Source organism: Juglans microcarpa x Juglans regia, chromosome 8S, assembly GCF_004785595.1.
Source record: "Juglans microcarpa x Juglans regia isolate MS1-56 chromosome 8S, Jm3101_v1.0, whole genome shotgun sequence".
NCBI classification, from domain to species: domain Eukaryota; kingdom Viridiplantae; phylum Streptophyta; class Magnoliopsida; order Fagales; family Juglandaceae; genus Juglans; species Juglans microcarpa x Juglans regia.
Window position 1 is genome coordinate 4252136 of NC_054609.1, and position 13424 is coordinate 4265559.

At 35.6% G+C, this 13424-nt stretch overlaps 1 protein-coding gene across 1 annotated transcript; it reads left to right on the plus strand.

Annotated features, from left to right (window-relative positions):
• The first annotated feature begins 7363 nt into the window (after nucleotides 1–7363).
• Nucleotides 7364–10045, plus strand: LOC121243883 (putative receptor protein kinase ZmPK1). The gene has a single exon (XM_041141949.1). The coding sequence runs from the start codon at nucleotides 7634–7636 to the stop codon at nucleotides 10040–10042; it is 2409 nt and encodes an 802-aa protein (XP_040997883.1). The 5' UTR covers nucleotides 7364–7633; the 3' UTR covers nucleotides 10043–10045.
• Nucleotides 10046–13424: the final 3379 nt, after the last annotated feature.

The following is a 13424-nucleotide window of genomic DNA, read 5'->3' on the forward strand; positions in this document are numbered from 1 at the left end:
ATGCAAAGAAACGACCCCTACCACATATTGTTATGACTAGATGCCATATCTCTAAAAGTCACGGGCAGTAATGATTAGAAGAGACTAAAAATAATAGAAGGTTTTTCTTCAATTGTTTAAGATGCTTTTTCGAGTAGAAAAAAATGGATACCAGTTTCATTCCATCCCCCAGTCTTCCTTACAATTCTAGTACCAGAACGGAATCTACTAGTGCCCAACATGTCCAGTAGTCCCGTTCATAGTTCTCCACTAGAAAACACCAGCCAAAAGAATAGGAGACTCTACTTGAGCTTGTCCAATAAGAGAATGAAGCTTTTAGGTGGAAGAGAGAAGAGAATGAAGGAGTCTAGGTACAGAGAAGGCAAGCGGAGAAGAGAGAATCCAAATCCCGCCCAAAACTCATTCACATCAAGTAAAACCAAAACGAGTCGTTTCATTAAAACATTCCATGTCAGTGGTTGGTGCACTTCGGTGCGCAAATTCAACTCAAAGAAGAGTTTTCTTTCTAATAACTATTAAATGGGTCAAAATGGGTGATGAGATATAATCATTTATTTAAATAGGTAGTGTTAATATTTGAAAATCTGACACATTTAGCTTATTGGATCGTCTTCATGTTGACTCATTTAGTCAAATGTTTATGATTTGAAAATCTGACTCATTTATTTGTTATTCTAAGATATTGTTGATTTGTGGTTCACCTCAAGATTTATTTGTTGCTTTGCGAGTATATAAATTTGGTTCATTTCAATCTTTTTTCTTTTCATTCTAGTTGTTGATATTGTTATTGTTTGAAATTTATTTAATTTACAAGATTTATTCTTCCATTTTTCTCTAAGTTCAAATGGGCAATATGTGAAGATAAAAGCAGTTATTCTCTGTATATCTTTGAACTTTACTGCCAGCTTTACATCCCAACTAGTGTTTGCTCCATTATGAATGTAAACTTTACAATTGTTGGTAGGAAGATTGAAAATCACAAAACAGAGAGAAACTCAAAGATTAGGGTTTGATTATAAAATAAATCGAATGTCATTCTAAAACCCACAAGTTGAGCTTAAATAGCTATCAAAAAACGGCAAAATTGTATTTAACGCCAAATAATAGAATACAAACTAAGATAACTATGGCTAAAATCTAGCCTAAAAATATGGAATAAAATCGTTACTAAAAATAAACATTACCATAAAAGAAAATTAACTGGAGGTGATGATTCAAAAGAAAAAATGGCTAATTTTGGGGTTGATAAGGGGCCCACCAAGTGAAACGTGGTGATCACGACGTACGCACCTAAAAAGATTTTTTGGATTGGAGTCATATGCGCAATTTTGACACCTATACCAAAGTTATGGTTAAAATACTAATATCGTCACTTCTCCTCGCCCAATCAAGGAATAACTCGTTTCTCGCCCAAATCTAATGAATACTACTTCTCACCAAATCCTAGGAATACTCATCCCTTTCTGCTGATTTTGCGCTGGTCTACCTTCTCGAAGTAGTCCAGTGCTTTTAATGTCACATCTATCAGCTGAGCCTCATCAGACTCAGATTCCTTTGCATCAACAGGTTTGATGGGGAAAAAGGAAGATAGAAGGCTACTCAAGCCTTGTACGCCAATGTCATCACCACAAGTATGATAGTTGTTCCCCATAAACTGCGTTACCTTTTTTTTTTTTTTGTCGTTATATGTTCATCTTTTTAACAATTCCATCTTTATATTATTTTTCATTATATTTTTCATTTAATTTTTCTATTGTTTATTTGTCTATTATATGGATATTATGGACCTATACCTCTATTCTACCCGTCATTTATGATTCCTCCAAATAGATACCCAAATTCATATCCCTACCCTTGGGGAAGCCAGGTAAAGGCCATTGAATTGATCCTTTTCTTTTTTTTTTTTTTTTTATGTTCGCATTTATGCATTAATCTTTTGACACATATATAATTGCAGCATCGTTATTGCTAACTCTTGGACCAATCATACCCTAATCTTCATCGAGTAATACTGCAACATTGAGAAGTATTTAAGAGACCATACAACGCATAAGTGATCCATCGTGCAAATGTGTTGAAGAGATACAAAATGTAAGTGATTTGTCCACCATGTGTAATAGTACAGAAAGTGAGAATGTTGGGGTGAATTACATGCAAAGGATAAAGAAACAGTATTTGACGTACAAGAAGAGGCCGAGGGGACTCATGATGGTGATGGTGATGGTGAGGAACAAGTTCAAGAATCAAGATCTGATATGACTTTTACCAATAAGAAAGAGTTTTTGGCTTATTACAAACGAAATGTAAAGTAAATGAGGTTTGGTATAATGAAACAAAGGAGGAAACGGGAGGCAACAAGTATAGACCTAGCCATAGTAACAACTCGAGGCCATGCCCAACAATTTAAACAATTGTAAGGCTAAGGAAAATGCTCATTTGATGATTAGGTTATGGGTTTTGACTATTGTTGAGATTGCTTACAATCATATTGTTAAAGCCTAAAGAAGTCAAGATTCTTTTTTATTTTTTTTATTTATTTTTTTTATGTAACAAGTATATAGATTAATAGTCAAAGGATGGTTAAGTTGAATGACAGAGCAGATATTCGAAAGAACAAAAGTTTCACTGCCCTTGTTGTTAACCTAGGGGGTATGAGAATCTTGAATTTGCAAAGAAAGATTGTAGGAATTTTATTAATAAAGCTAGACATTTAAGGCTTTGTAAAGGATGTGCCGAATACTAAGTGACTATTTTGATAGAATGAGGTAGATGAATGATGGTTTTGTATCTGTTATGGATTTGAATGAAGAGTTTAGGGTCAAAAATGTGTTTTGAGCTGATGCATATAGTCGAGCGTCCTATGAGTACTTTGGAGATGTTATCACCTTTGATACAACGTTTCTAACAAATATGTATTGTATGCCTTTTGCTTCATTTTTGGGTGTGAACCATCATGGATAATCTATACTGCTAGGTACTTGTTTGATTTCAAGCCAAGATACAAATACATTTGTTTGGTTGTTCCGAATATGGTTGAAGTGCATGAGTGGTTGAGCTCCTAAAGCGATAATAACAAATCAAGATTGGACAATGAAAAGTGGAATTGCCATTGTATTTCCAGATACTCACTATGGATACTATTTTTGGCACATCATGCAAAAACTACCAAAAAAATTAGGATCCCATCCCTATTCAATGTAGGGTTGAAGACTTATATTTATAGTTGTCGATATGATTCATAGACCTGTGGAAAATTTGAGGATCAATGCGGGAACTACTTGATACTTACAATCTTGTATATAATGCATGGATTTAGGGGTCATACAATGAGAGGGATTTTTGGGGTGCTAGTTTGCTTGAAAAATATATTTTGAGCTGGAATGAGCAGTACAACACAACAGTTTGAAAGCGTGAATGCTTTTTTCGAAGGGTTAATTTTGGTAAAACATTAAAGGAATTTGTGGATCAACTTAACAATGCACTAAGCAAGCAAGTGGAGGTCGAGGGGACAACTGATTTCAATTCAGTCAATTACTCGAATCCATGCATATCTCCGTTTAGTATTGAAAAGCAATTGCAAGCTGTGCATACAAATGCAAAGTTCAAGGAGGTCCAATTAGAGGTATTTGTTTTTATATAATTTCACACTTGTTAGCACTGAAGGCGTAATTCCTAGTTTTGAAGTTTTGGATTAGATAAACATTGATGACCATGTGAAAAATGCACAGTACTCAGTTTACTACAATGAAGATGAGTGCAAGATGAAATGCACGTGTGCTTTGTTTGAGATGAAGGGCATTTTTTGTAGGCATGCGTTTGCTATATGTCATATGAAGAAAATTAATTTAATGCGCAAAATTTTATCTTGAATCAATGGAGAAAAAACTTAAAGAGGAGATACACACCGGTCAAAAGTAGCAACGATAACTTGCGGGAAAATAAAGATGGACGGAGTTATGAGATTGTGGTGAAAAGATGTTCGAAATTAGTGATGTGGATCCTTGAGTCGTGAGCACTATAATATATTTTTAAGCCATTTAGATAAATTTGTGGATAAATGTGAAGGCTTAACATTTGAGTCAAACTCTCTTCAACCAATTGAGACTACTAAAATTATCGCGGATAAATGTGAGAAAATGTTATGCCCCCACGTTTTATGGAGAAAAAAATGAAGACCCCCAACAAAAAGGAAGGTTCTGATTATAGAGAAGGTCACAACCAAGAGAAAGAAAAAATAGGTAATAACATTTTTTTTTCTTTTTGCAATTGTATATATTTTCTTTGAACATAATTTTTTTCCTTTATAAAAAACATATAATCTTGGAATTTAGACTCGTTGGAAATTTTTTTATGATGAATCTCATTGAAGTGAGCTCTTGCTATCTCAATTTTGTGATAGTCATCATGGTTTTGTTGTTGGAACTTAGTATAATAATATCACACAACCAAGGCCATCAGGCAATGAGGAGATGGCAATAAAAATTTATTGTAAAAATCTGGGAAGATAGCAATAATATAATAAAAATTGCAATGAAGTTAACATTCAAATAAAATCAGTTTAGATTGAGGCATGAAAATTTTACTCTTTTTAAGGAGATTCAAGCCCTCTACAGTATACAAAGTTTCAATTTAACCGATGCAGTAGAACTCATCTTGACTTTTTTTCTCCAAGATACAACAGTCCAATTGATCGTCATATAACTCAAACTTACTTTGCACAAGCAGTTGAACCCAATCCACTCAACGAACACCTCTCTTTTATCTGAAAATACTCTCAAAATTATCTACGCACAACCCTTCTTTCCTTCTACTAATTTTTCTCTATATTGTACGGAGAAAACAACACTACCCTGGAATGAAAAAAATAGACACTAGATGGATGCCAACTTCCATCAATATTTAAACAATTCAAATAAAAAAAATCTTTGTTTTTTAAAGAACAAATTGATGAAAAGTTGACGTTTTTTCGGGAAACGGCAAAATAGTCATCATCGCCAATTTAAAAGTATTAATTGATAAAATTAAAGAGGAAAATTTTCAAATGTAAATTAGCAACGGTACAAACGGTAATGATAAAAAAAAGTTACCAATAGAGATTATTTATTAAAAAATTCCAACATGTTGCATTTATTAAAAAATAATTACAAGAAATATGATCTTTTGCCATGATTTTTTTTCAAGTTTTACAATCATGACAAATAATTAGCTAATAATATGAAAACTGTTCGCAGAAGAAGAAGAGAACAAAAAACAAAAGCCTTTTACCATGAAATATCGTCAGCTAGCACAATTTTGGGGGAGGGGGGAAAACCTTTCTGCAGTTAAAAAAAGGCTTTATGCGGTGACTTTTTTTCTCGTCGCAAATAGTCTTGCCAGAAATAATAATTTTCTTGTAGGTTATTAGTTTTTGTGATGAGGTAATGACTTTTTTGCAGTGACTTTTTCTCATTGCAAATAAACTTACTGAGTTTTTCTTTTCTATTCGGGTGATTTCTTGTTTCCGTGACGTTATCAGTTTCTGCAACGATAACAACCCGCCGTAAAAAGCTAATAAAATAAAAATATACGTTTTTTCTTTATTCCTTTCCTCTCCCACCCTGCGATACTGCAACTACAAGCCTCTCCCCCTCGAGCGACCTCACCCAGTGAGCCACCCTTCCCCAACCACCTCCGTAGGCCGCTGTCCACATGGAAAGCCTCTCTCTCTCTTCTCCCTTCATCTTCTCTCTCTCTTCTCCCTTCGTCTTCTCTCTTTTTTCTCCCTCTGTTCAATATGATCACTGGAAAAGCAACTGTGGCCCTTAATAGCAAGCTCCTGTTGTTTACTCGTATTTAGAACTTGTTTACCTTTGTTATAAGTGCCTATGGTGGAACTCGAAGGAGATAAATCTTCAATATGCTCTATTTCGTCATACTGTCCAGCACGCGTTTGATGAAAAGCCTGACTATTATCAAAGTTGTTTTGAAACTCTGCTCGTATCCAATGGCCATACTTTAATCTTGTTTGTGGTGAACTTAAAAAATCACAGAAGATTTGGGAATGACTCAGCCTTTCACATGCGTAGCAAAAGTCTGAAAACTTTTCATATTTTAGAGCTATCCAAATTTCATGGTTGCCGAGTCTTGGCATGATAAATCCTTGTTGAAGTGGTTTTGTGACATCTAGCTCAACTTTGATTCTAATAAATTTTCTAAAAGCTAAACCATAAAGAGGATCTTCCTCAACTTTGATCAAATTACCAAGGGATTTCCTAATTTCTATTGCATTATTAAGAGTGATGTGATCTAGGGGTAGTCCATGAATTTGTACATTAAAAATTTGCATGATTCAAACTGATTTCATGGAGAGTGACTCCTGGAGACCACAGTTTCAGAATAAGCAAATGCCATTTGATATTCCAAGGGGCTTGATTCAACACTCTTAACTTGTTTTGGGAAGTTCTAAATGTGAATATAAACTTGTTTATATCCATGTCTTCAATAAGAAAGTTTTGGATAAAGTTCCAAGAGGCTTTAATATTAGAATGAATTGCATATTTGTTCAGAGGTCTATCTGCAACTAACCTTCCTATCAAGACTTTATATGAAGTAGCTTTTACTGTTTCTGGAGCAGATAGAAGATTGAGATCATTCCATGACAAAGCTTTTGTTTGAAAGATCAGTGAGTCCATATCCATTTGATGTTGATGTTGATGTTGAAGTTGTAACAGAAGTGGCTATTGTTTGGATTGAAAACTGAGAAGGGTTTGACAGCCAAGATGTTGATGTTTGAACTCCTTCTTTGTATATAAAATAATTACGTGAAAAGGAGCAACAGTAAGTACTGGATAAATTTCCACCTCCTAGATACAGAAGCTTTGACTTATCTCTAGCCGGTCATTAGACACACCTTAAAAGATTTCGCACCAGCTTCTTCCTTGTTTTCTCCTATAGTTCTGCACTTTTCATCTCCCAACACTATCATCAATAGTGTGATTGAGAGTTTTTCTAATAGTTTGAATAATATTAGATACAGTCTTAATCTTAATGTATGTAAATTTCGTATACTTTTAGTAAAAAAATGAGATTTATTATTAAAAAAATAATATTTTTATGTGAGTCTAAAATTTATCCGCTTTTTCAAAAGAGTGAGTCTTGAACAGCTTAAGATTGCATTATTGTTTCCACCAACTGAACCATTATTAGTTATAGCCAGCACTGCTAGTGGTTCTTATCCTCTTGACTACACTGCCTTTCTAACAAGGTGGGAGTTGTGGGGGCCAATTTGATTGAAGTTTTGTCATACAGCAACTACAAGGTATTACGTTGTATTCTACTTTTTTTTCCTAGTAATTATTTTTAAAAATATTATGCTATTAATAAGTTTGGCGTGTCAACAAATCACTTATTATAGATGCATGTATTTAGATCTTCTGCATTACCTATCGAACCGGTCAAATTTTCCGGTGCTCGTAACGTCTGGATTTGCGGCCCTTTCAATGCTTTCGTCGACTTGTCCACCAATTTGACTTGCTTAGCCACACAAATACGACTTAAAACAAAAAGAGAAAGAAGTAAAGGTTAAAAGCCATTCTCGCTCCTGCATGCGCTGCGTATCTTTCCTACGCCGCCTCTCCTTTTGAGCTTTCATTCCATGAAGTTCATGGGCACTCTGATCTTGTTCATCCTCTTCTCGGCATTGTTTGCTCCGGCGACATCCACAAATCGCACTTTGAGCGAAGGTTTGTCTCTCTCCAGCGAGAACCCGGAAGATGTTTTGACTTCGCCGAAAGGAGTGTTCTCCGCGGGCTTTTACCCCGTCGGTGACAATGCTTATTGCTTTGCCATATGGTTCGCCTCCCGAACCTCAAGGAGTCAGGACCGCACCGTTGTCTGGATGGCCAACCGAGACCAACCGGTTAACGGAAGGAAATCGAAGCTCTCCCTGCTGAGAAATGGTAATCTTATCTTAACCGACGCCGGTAAGTTCACCGTCTGGCAGACAAACACTGTTTCTATCTCGTCTTTAGAGTTACATCTTTACGATACTGGTAATCTTGTTCTACGAACTTCGGGTGGTGAAAGTTTGTGGGAAAGCTTCGACTTTCCCACGGATACCTTGCTTCCCCAGCAATTACTAACTAGAAATACAAAGCTTGTCTCCTCGAGAAGCCAGACCAACTATTCCTCTGGCTTCTACAAGCTTCTTTTCGATAATGATAACGTCCTCTGCCTTCTTTATGATCGGGCTAACATTTCCAGTCCTTACTGGCCTGCACCATGGCTTACTCGCGAGCAAGCCAATAGGTTCGTGTACAATAGTAGCAGAATCGCAGTGCTTGATTCCTTCGGGAACTTTAGTTCTTCCGATAAAGTTACAGTTTCGTCAACTGACTATGGGCAATTGCTCCATAGAAGATTGACACTTGATTACGATGGTAATCTTCGATTGTACAGTTGGGACGAGGAGGGCGAGATGTGGGTTGTTTCATGGCAGGCCTGGCAGATACCTTGTATTATTCATGGTGTTTGTGGGCCTAACAGTATATGCAGCTATGTTCCTGATATTGGCAGAAAGTGCTCGTGCCTCCGAGGGTATAAGATGATAAATCATTCCGACTGGTCTCAAGGATGTGAACCCGAATTTGATCTCTCTTTTGGGAAAAACAAGTTTGATTTTTTGCAGATATCCCATCTTGATTTCTATGGTTTTGATTATGGTAGCTACCACAATTATACACTTGCTGAATGCAAGCAGTTATGCTTGGAATTGCCCGAGTGCAAAGCATTCCAATACACCTTTTCCAGGGAAGATACACATTCAAGTTGTTACCCCAAGACTCTATTGATGAATGGACATCGTTTGCCTTCTTCTGATGGAAGCATCTATCTGAGAGTGCCCAAAACAAGTCTCCCAAATCTCCTCTCGAACGCCAATTTTGCAGGAAACATCGGTTTAAATTGTTCCAATGAAGGTCCCCTGCTACTGGAAAGAGTATACTTAAAAAACCAGGTTAACGGGACCGTGAAATTCATGCTCTGGTTCGTATGTGGATTAGGAGGACTAGAAATTGTGGGTATCTTTTTGGTGTGGTGTATCTTGATTAGAACTCCCAAAAGTTCTCGTGCAGACAAGCAAGGCTATCTTTTTGCCATCACTGGATTCAGAAAATTTACATATTCGGAGCTAAAGAAGGCCACAAAGGGTTTTACTGAGGAGATTGGAAGAGGCGCAGGAGGGATTGTGTACAAAGGGGTGTTGGCGGACAATCGAGTTGCAGCAATCAAGCAACTGTACGAAGCCAACCAAGGAGAAGAAGTATTTCTAGCAGAAGTGAACATCATTGGTAGGCTTAACCACATGAACTTGATAGAAATGTGGGGTTACTGTGCTGAGGGAAAGCAGCGGCTTTTGGTGTCCGAGTACATGGAGCATGGTTCATTGGCAGACAACCTCTCTTCCAATTCACTTGACTGGAAGAAAAGGTTTGAAATTGCTTTGGGCACTGCGAAAGGCCTATCTTATTTGCATGAAGAGTGCCTGGAGTGGGTTTTGCACTGCGATGTAAAACCTGAAAACATATTCCTAGACTCTAATTATCAACCAAAGGTTGCTGATTTTGGCCTGTCCAAACTTCAAAGCAGAGGAGATGCCAACAATCCGAATTTCTCGAGGATGAGAGGAACCCGCGGATACATGGCTCCGGAGTGGGTATTCAATCTGCCCATCACCTCTAAAGTAGATGTTTATAGCTACGGGATTGTTGTGTTGGAGATGGTGACCGGCAAAGATGCAGCAAAGGGTGTCCATGACACAGACGGTGGAGAGCAGCCACAGCACAAAAGGCTTGTTTCGTGGGTGAGGGAAAAGAAGAATAGGGCGGCTTTAACTGAGTCCTGGCTTGAAGAGATCATAGACCCAAGCTTGAAAGGCAAATATGACGTACGAAAGATGGAAACTCTGATTGGGGTTGCTCTGCAATGTGCAGAGGAAGAAAAAGATGCAAGGCCCAGCATGAGAGAAGTCGTTGAGATGCTTTTGGACCAAGAAAATGATCGTTAGGGTAGAAATATGTGACCCGACTCTATACTCAACATGAACAAGGTAAGGAATTAGCAGGTCTGGGTTTGATATAAATGGGTTCAAATTAAATTAGGTTGAGCCTTTTAGACATAATTAATAAAGGGTCAATCCGCTTAATCCGAAATAATCAATTTAAATTTTATTTCAAAATTATAATTTTATCATTGTTGGATTGTAATACTGGTATTTTTTAATATGCTTATATTCTTATGTTGGATCTATCCTCATATTTGTTATTGTCAATTTATAATAATAGTTTTATTGTTAGTTAAAATATGAAAAATATTGATTTTTTTGTTATTAGGTAATATAATTGTTTTTTTGAGATATTGTAGTTACTAATAAATATAAGTCATAACTTTTATTTTTACAAATTAGTTAAATCCAATTATATGAAACGGATTGAAATGAGTCATGTCGTGTCGATCTTGACACATTTATAATTAGTTATTAAACGGATCAAAACATATTATATGATATGACCTGTTATTTAAATAGGTACTATTAGTATTTGAAAATCTGACTCATTTAACTTAACAAGTCGTGTTTAGGTTGATCCATTTAGTCAAATATTTATGATTTGATATGATATGAACTCGTCCCCAAACACGAATTGCCACTTCTAAATTCACCAGTTATGGCTGGCATGTCATATACATGAAGAAAGACTCGATTGATTTTCTGTTACCCACTGCCCAAAACAAAAGAAAGTGATTTTTTTTTTTTTTTTATACATTTTCATGAAGGGGTTTATATTTTACAAAATGTCGATGCGAGATTTGTGTGCTCAAAATTTTTACAAATCATTACTCTAATCTTTTTGGCTTATCCCAAGGGCTGAGGCTTGAGGTCGACTTCTGTAATAAACGCGTAGCAAGAAGGGTGTACGCCTCAGTTTGATCTGTAGGTTAGAGAAATAAAGTGATGGCTAGCATGGTTGCCACCATTTTTTTCCCCTAAGTTGATGTTTTTCTTTGAGATTTTTTTAATTTGTATTTTTTTTTTTAATTTAGTTGATTTTTTAGTCTTGGGAAATTTCATTTTATTTCATTTTAGACCTAGGACGTAAATAAGTCTACGTGCATATTTGGAATTATGGTGAGATATATAGCTTATAACTTAAGTAATAAGTTCAATTATTAAAACTTTATTTACTATTCAGTAACCATATGTTTAAAGCATTTTTAAATACATTACGTTTGTTTAGAAACAAATTAAAAGTGTGCTCTCTCGATTATTTAAATTTTTAAAGATTATGATTATATTCTTAAAAATTTGAAAGTTATAGTTATCTTAAAATTGTATGATATTTTCGTCAATTGACAGTCATTTTAAAATTTGAATTACGTTCTACATTATTCGGAAAAGCACGTTTGAGAAAAATTATCAAACGTACTTTTTTAACTTTTTTTAGATTAAAAGTATTTTAATATGCAACACACAAACAATCTAATTTTTCTATTAAAGAGTTTTTAAGTATATTTAAACACTTTTTAAAATTCCTACCGCAACCTCTAATAGACCTTAATACGGACTATTAATGGTGTGAACTGTGAAGGATTCACAAAAGCCATAATAGCATATATCCAACAAACCGCGATGAGTGAATCCACCATCCTCATCTACCTATTTTAAAGAGATATTGGCACATAAAAATTAGATTTGGCTAATTTCCGGGACATGATATCAATAGATTTGGCTAAATTAATTAAAAGACATGTTCAAAACCAAGTCTTTCTACAGATTTTCACCAGAGTTTTAAATATAATATTTTTTTATCTGAATCTGCTAATATAAAAATTGACAGATGGGGAATACAATTTATTTTGTTCACCAAGCTTCAAATCCCACTTCATCTTGTATATACCCTTTCACAAGGAACCGAATGAAGATATATAGGAAGATAACTACCATACTGAAGAGCCTAAATCCATAGAACAAGTGGCTTGGATATTTCTATTAAGAAAAACAATTAGCCTAAATTATAGCTAAAATCCCAACTTTTCTCCTTTTGTAAAGAGTTGTTCTACTATGAGTCCACTTTTTTTAAAATGAACAACAAAATGTCCCGGGTCCCACCTAAGACATACCAGAGTAGCAGAGTAGAAGAACTCGAGCTCTGCTTTTCGCCAAGGCTAAAATGAAACCTTACCACCCTAGATCAAATCATATCCCCTTGTCGCGCCAACCTCCCCATGCCAACCGCCTAAGAAGAACCATTTGGCAAGGTATTCTTTTCCCAGACACACACAGAGAGAGATAAAAATAATTATTCTCTATATAAGGGAATTTTCCCCACTACTTAAGGTCTATTGGGCTTCGGCCCATTACCCAACCCAAGGGTTCCCATATCAACGTAGGTAGGGGTATAAATTTAAACCGAAAAATCAGTCCGGACCTGACCGAACCGGACAGTTTGGTCCGGTTTTGAACCGGCCATGTCCGGAACCGGTTCCTATATTATGAAAACCGGTCGGATCCAGTCTGATTTCGGTTCCTTAGTTTTCAGGACCGGACCAGACCAAACCGGACCGGTTAGAAAAAATATATATATATAAATTAATTTTATATATTATACAAAATATTTATATATATAAGTTTTATATATAATATATAATTATATATTAAATTTTTATATATAATATATATAATTATATATCACATATGAAATAATTTCATATTATAATTTATAAATTATAATATAAAATGTTAATCTTAAATATGAACATTTGTAATTTGTTTGATCATATGTTATTAATATAATTATATATAAGATAATGTTATTATAATTTATAAAATAAAAATTTAATCTTAAAGATGAAAATTTAATTGATCATATGCTTTAAACATAATATATATATTAAATTATTAATAACATTTTATCATAAGAAGTAACACTTTATTATATATTTTTTACATTTTAAAAAAGGGAAAACCGGACCGAACCGGAGGTACCGATTTATGAGGGTAGCCAGAGCATAATCGGTTTTGAAAAATGCAAAACCGGGGTAGATACCGGTTCGATCCTAGATTTTGTTCAAAACGGGATCGGACCAGACCGATTACACCCCTAAGCGTAGGGGACAGGACGTATGCAAGAAGGAGCGTCAGATAGTCGACAAGACAGATCAACCTGACATCCTGCGGCCGCTTGTAGAACCATTGGACCTGCATAGAACATGGCGGGAAATGCAGTACACCCTCGATCCATCGGCATCAAACCATCTACGGCTCATTTAAGCCAGATGCGGAGTCAAGGAACCACCCCGCATTAATGGCACTGTTGCTAAGTTACACACCACATTTATGGAGCCGACGCAGAGCCACGCCGCATTGAAGAAGGTCTGACAGCAAAAACAGA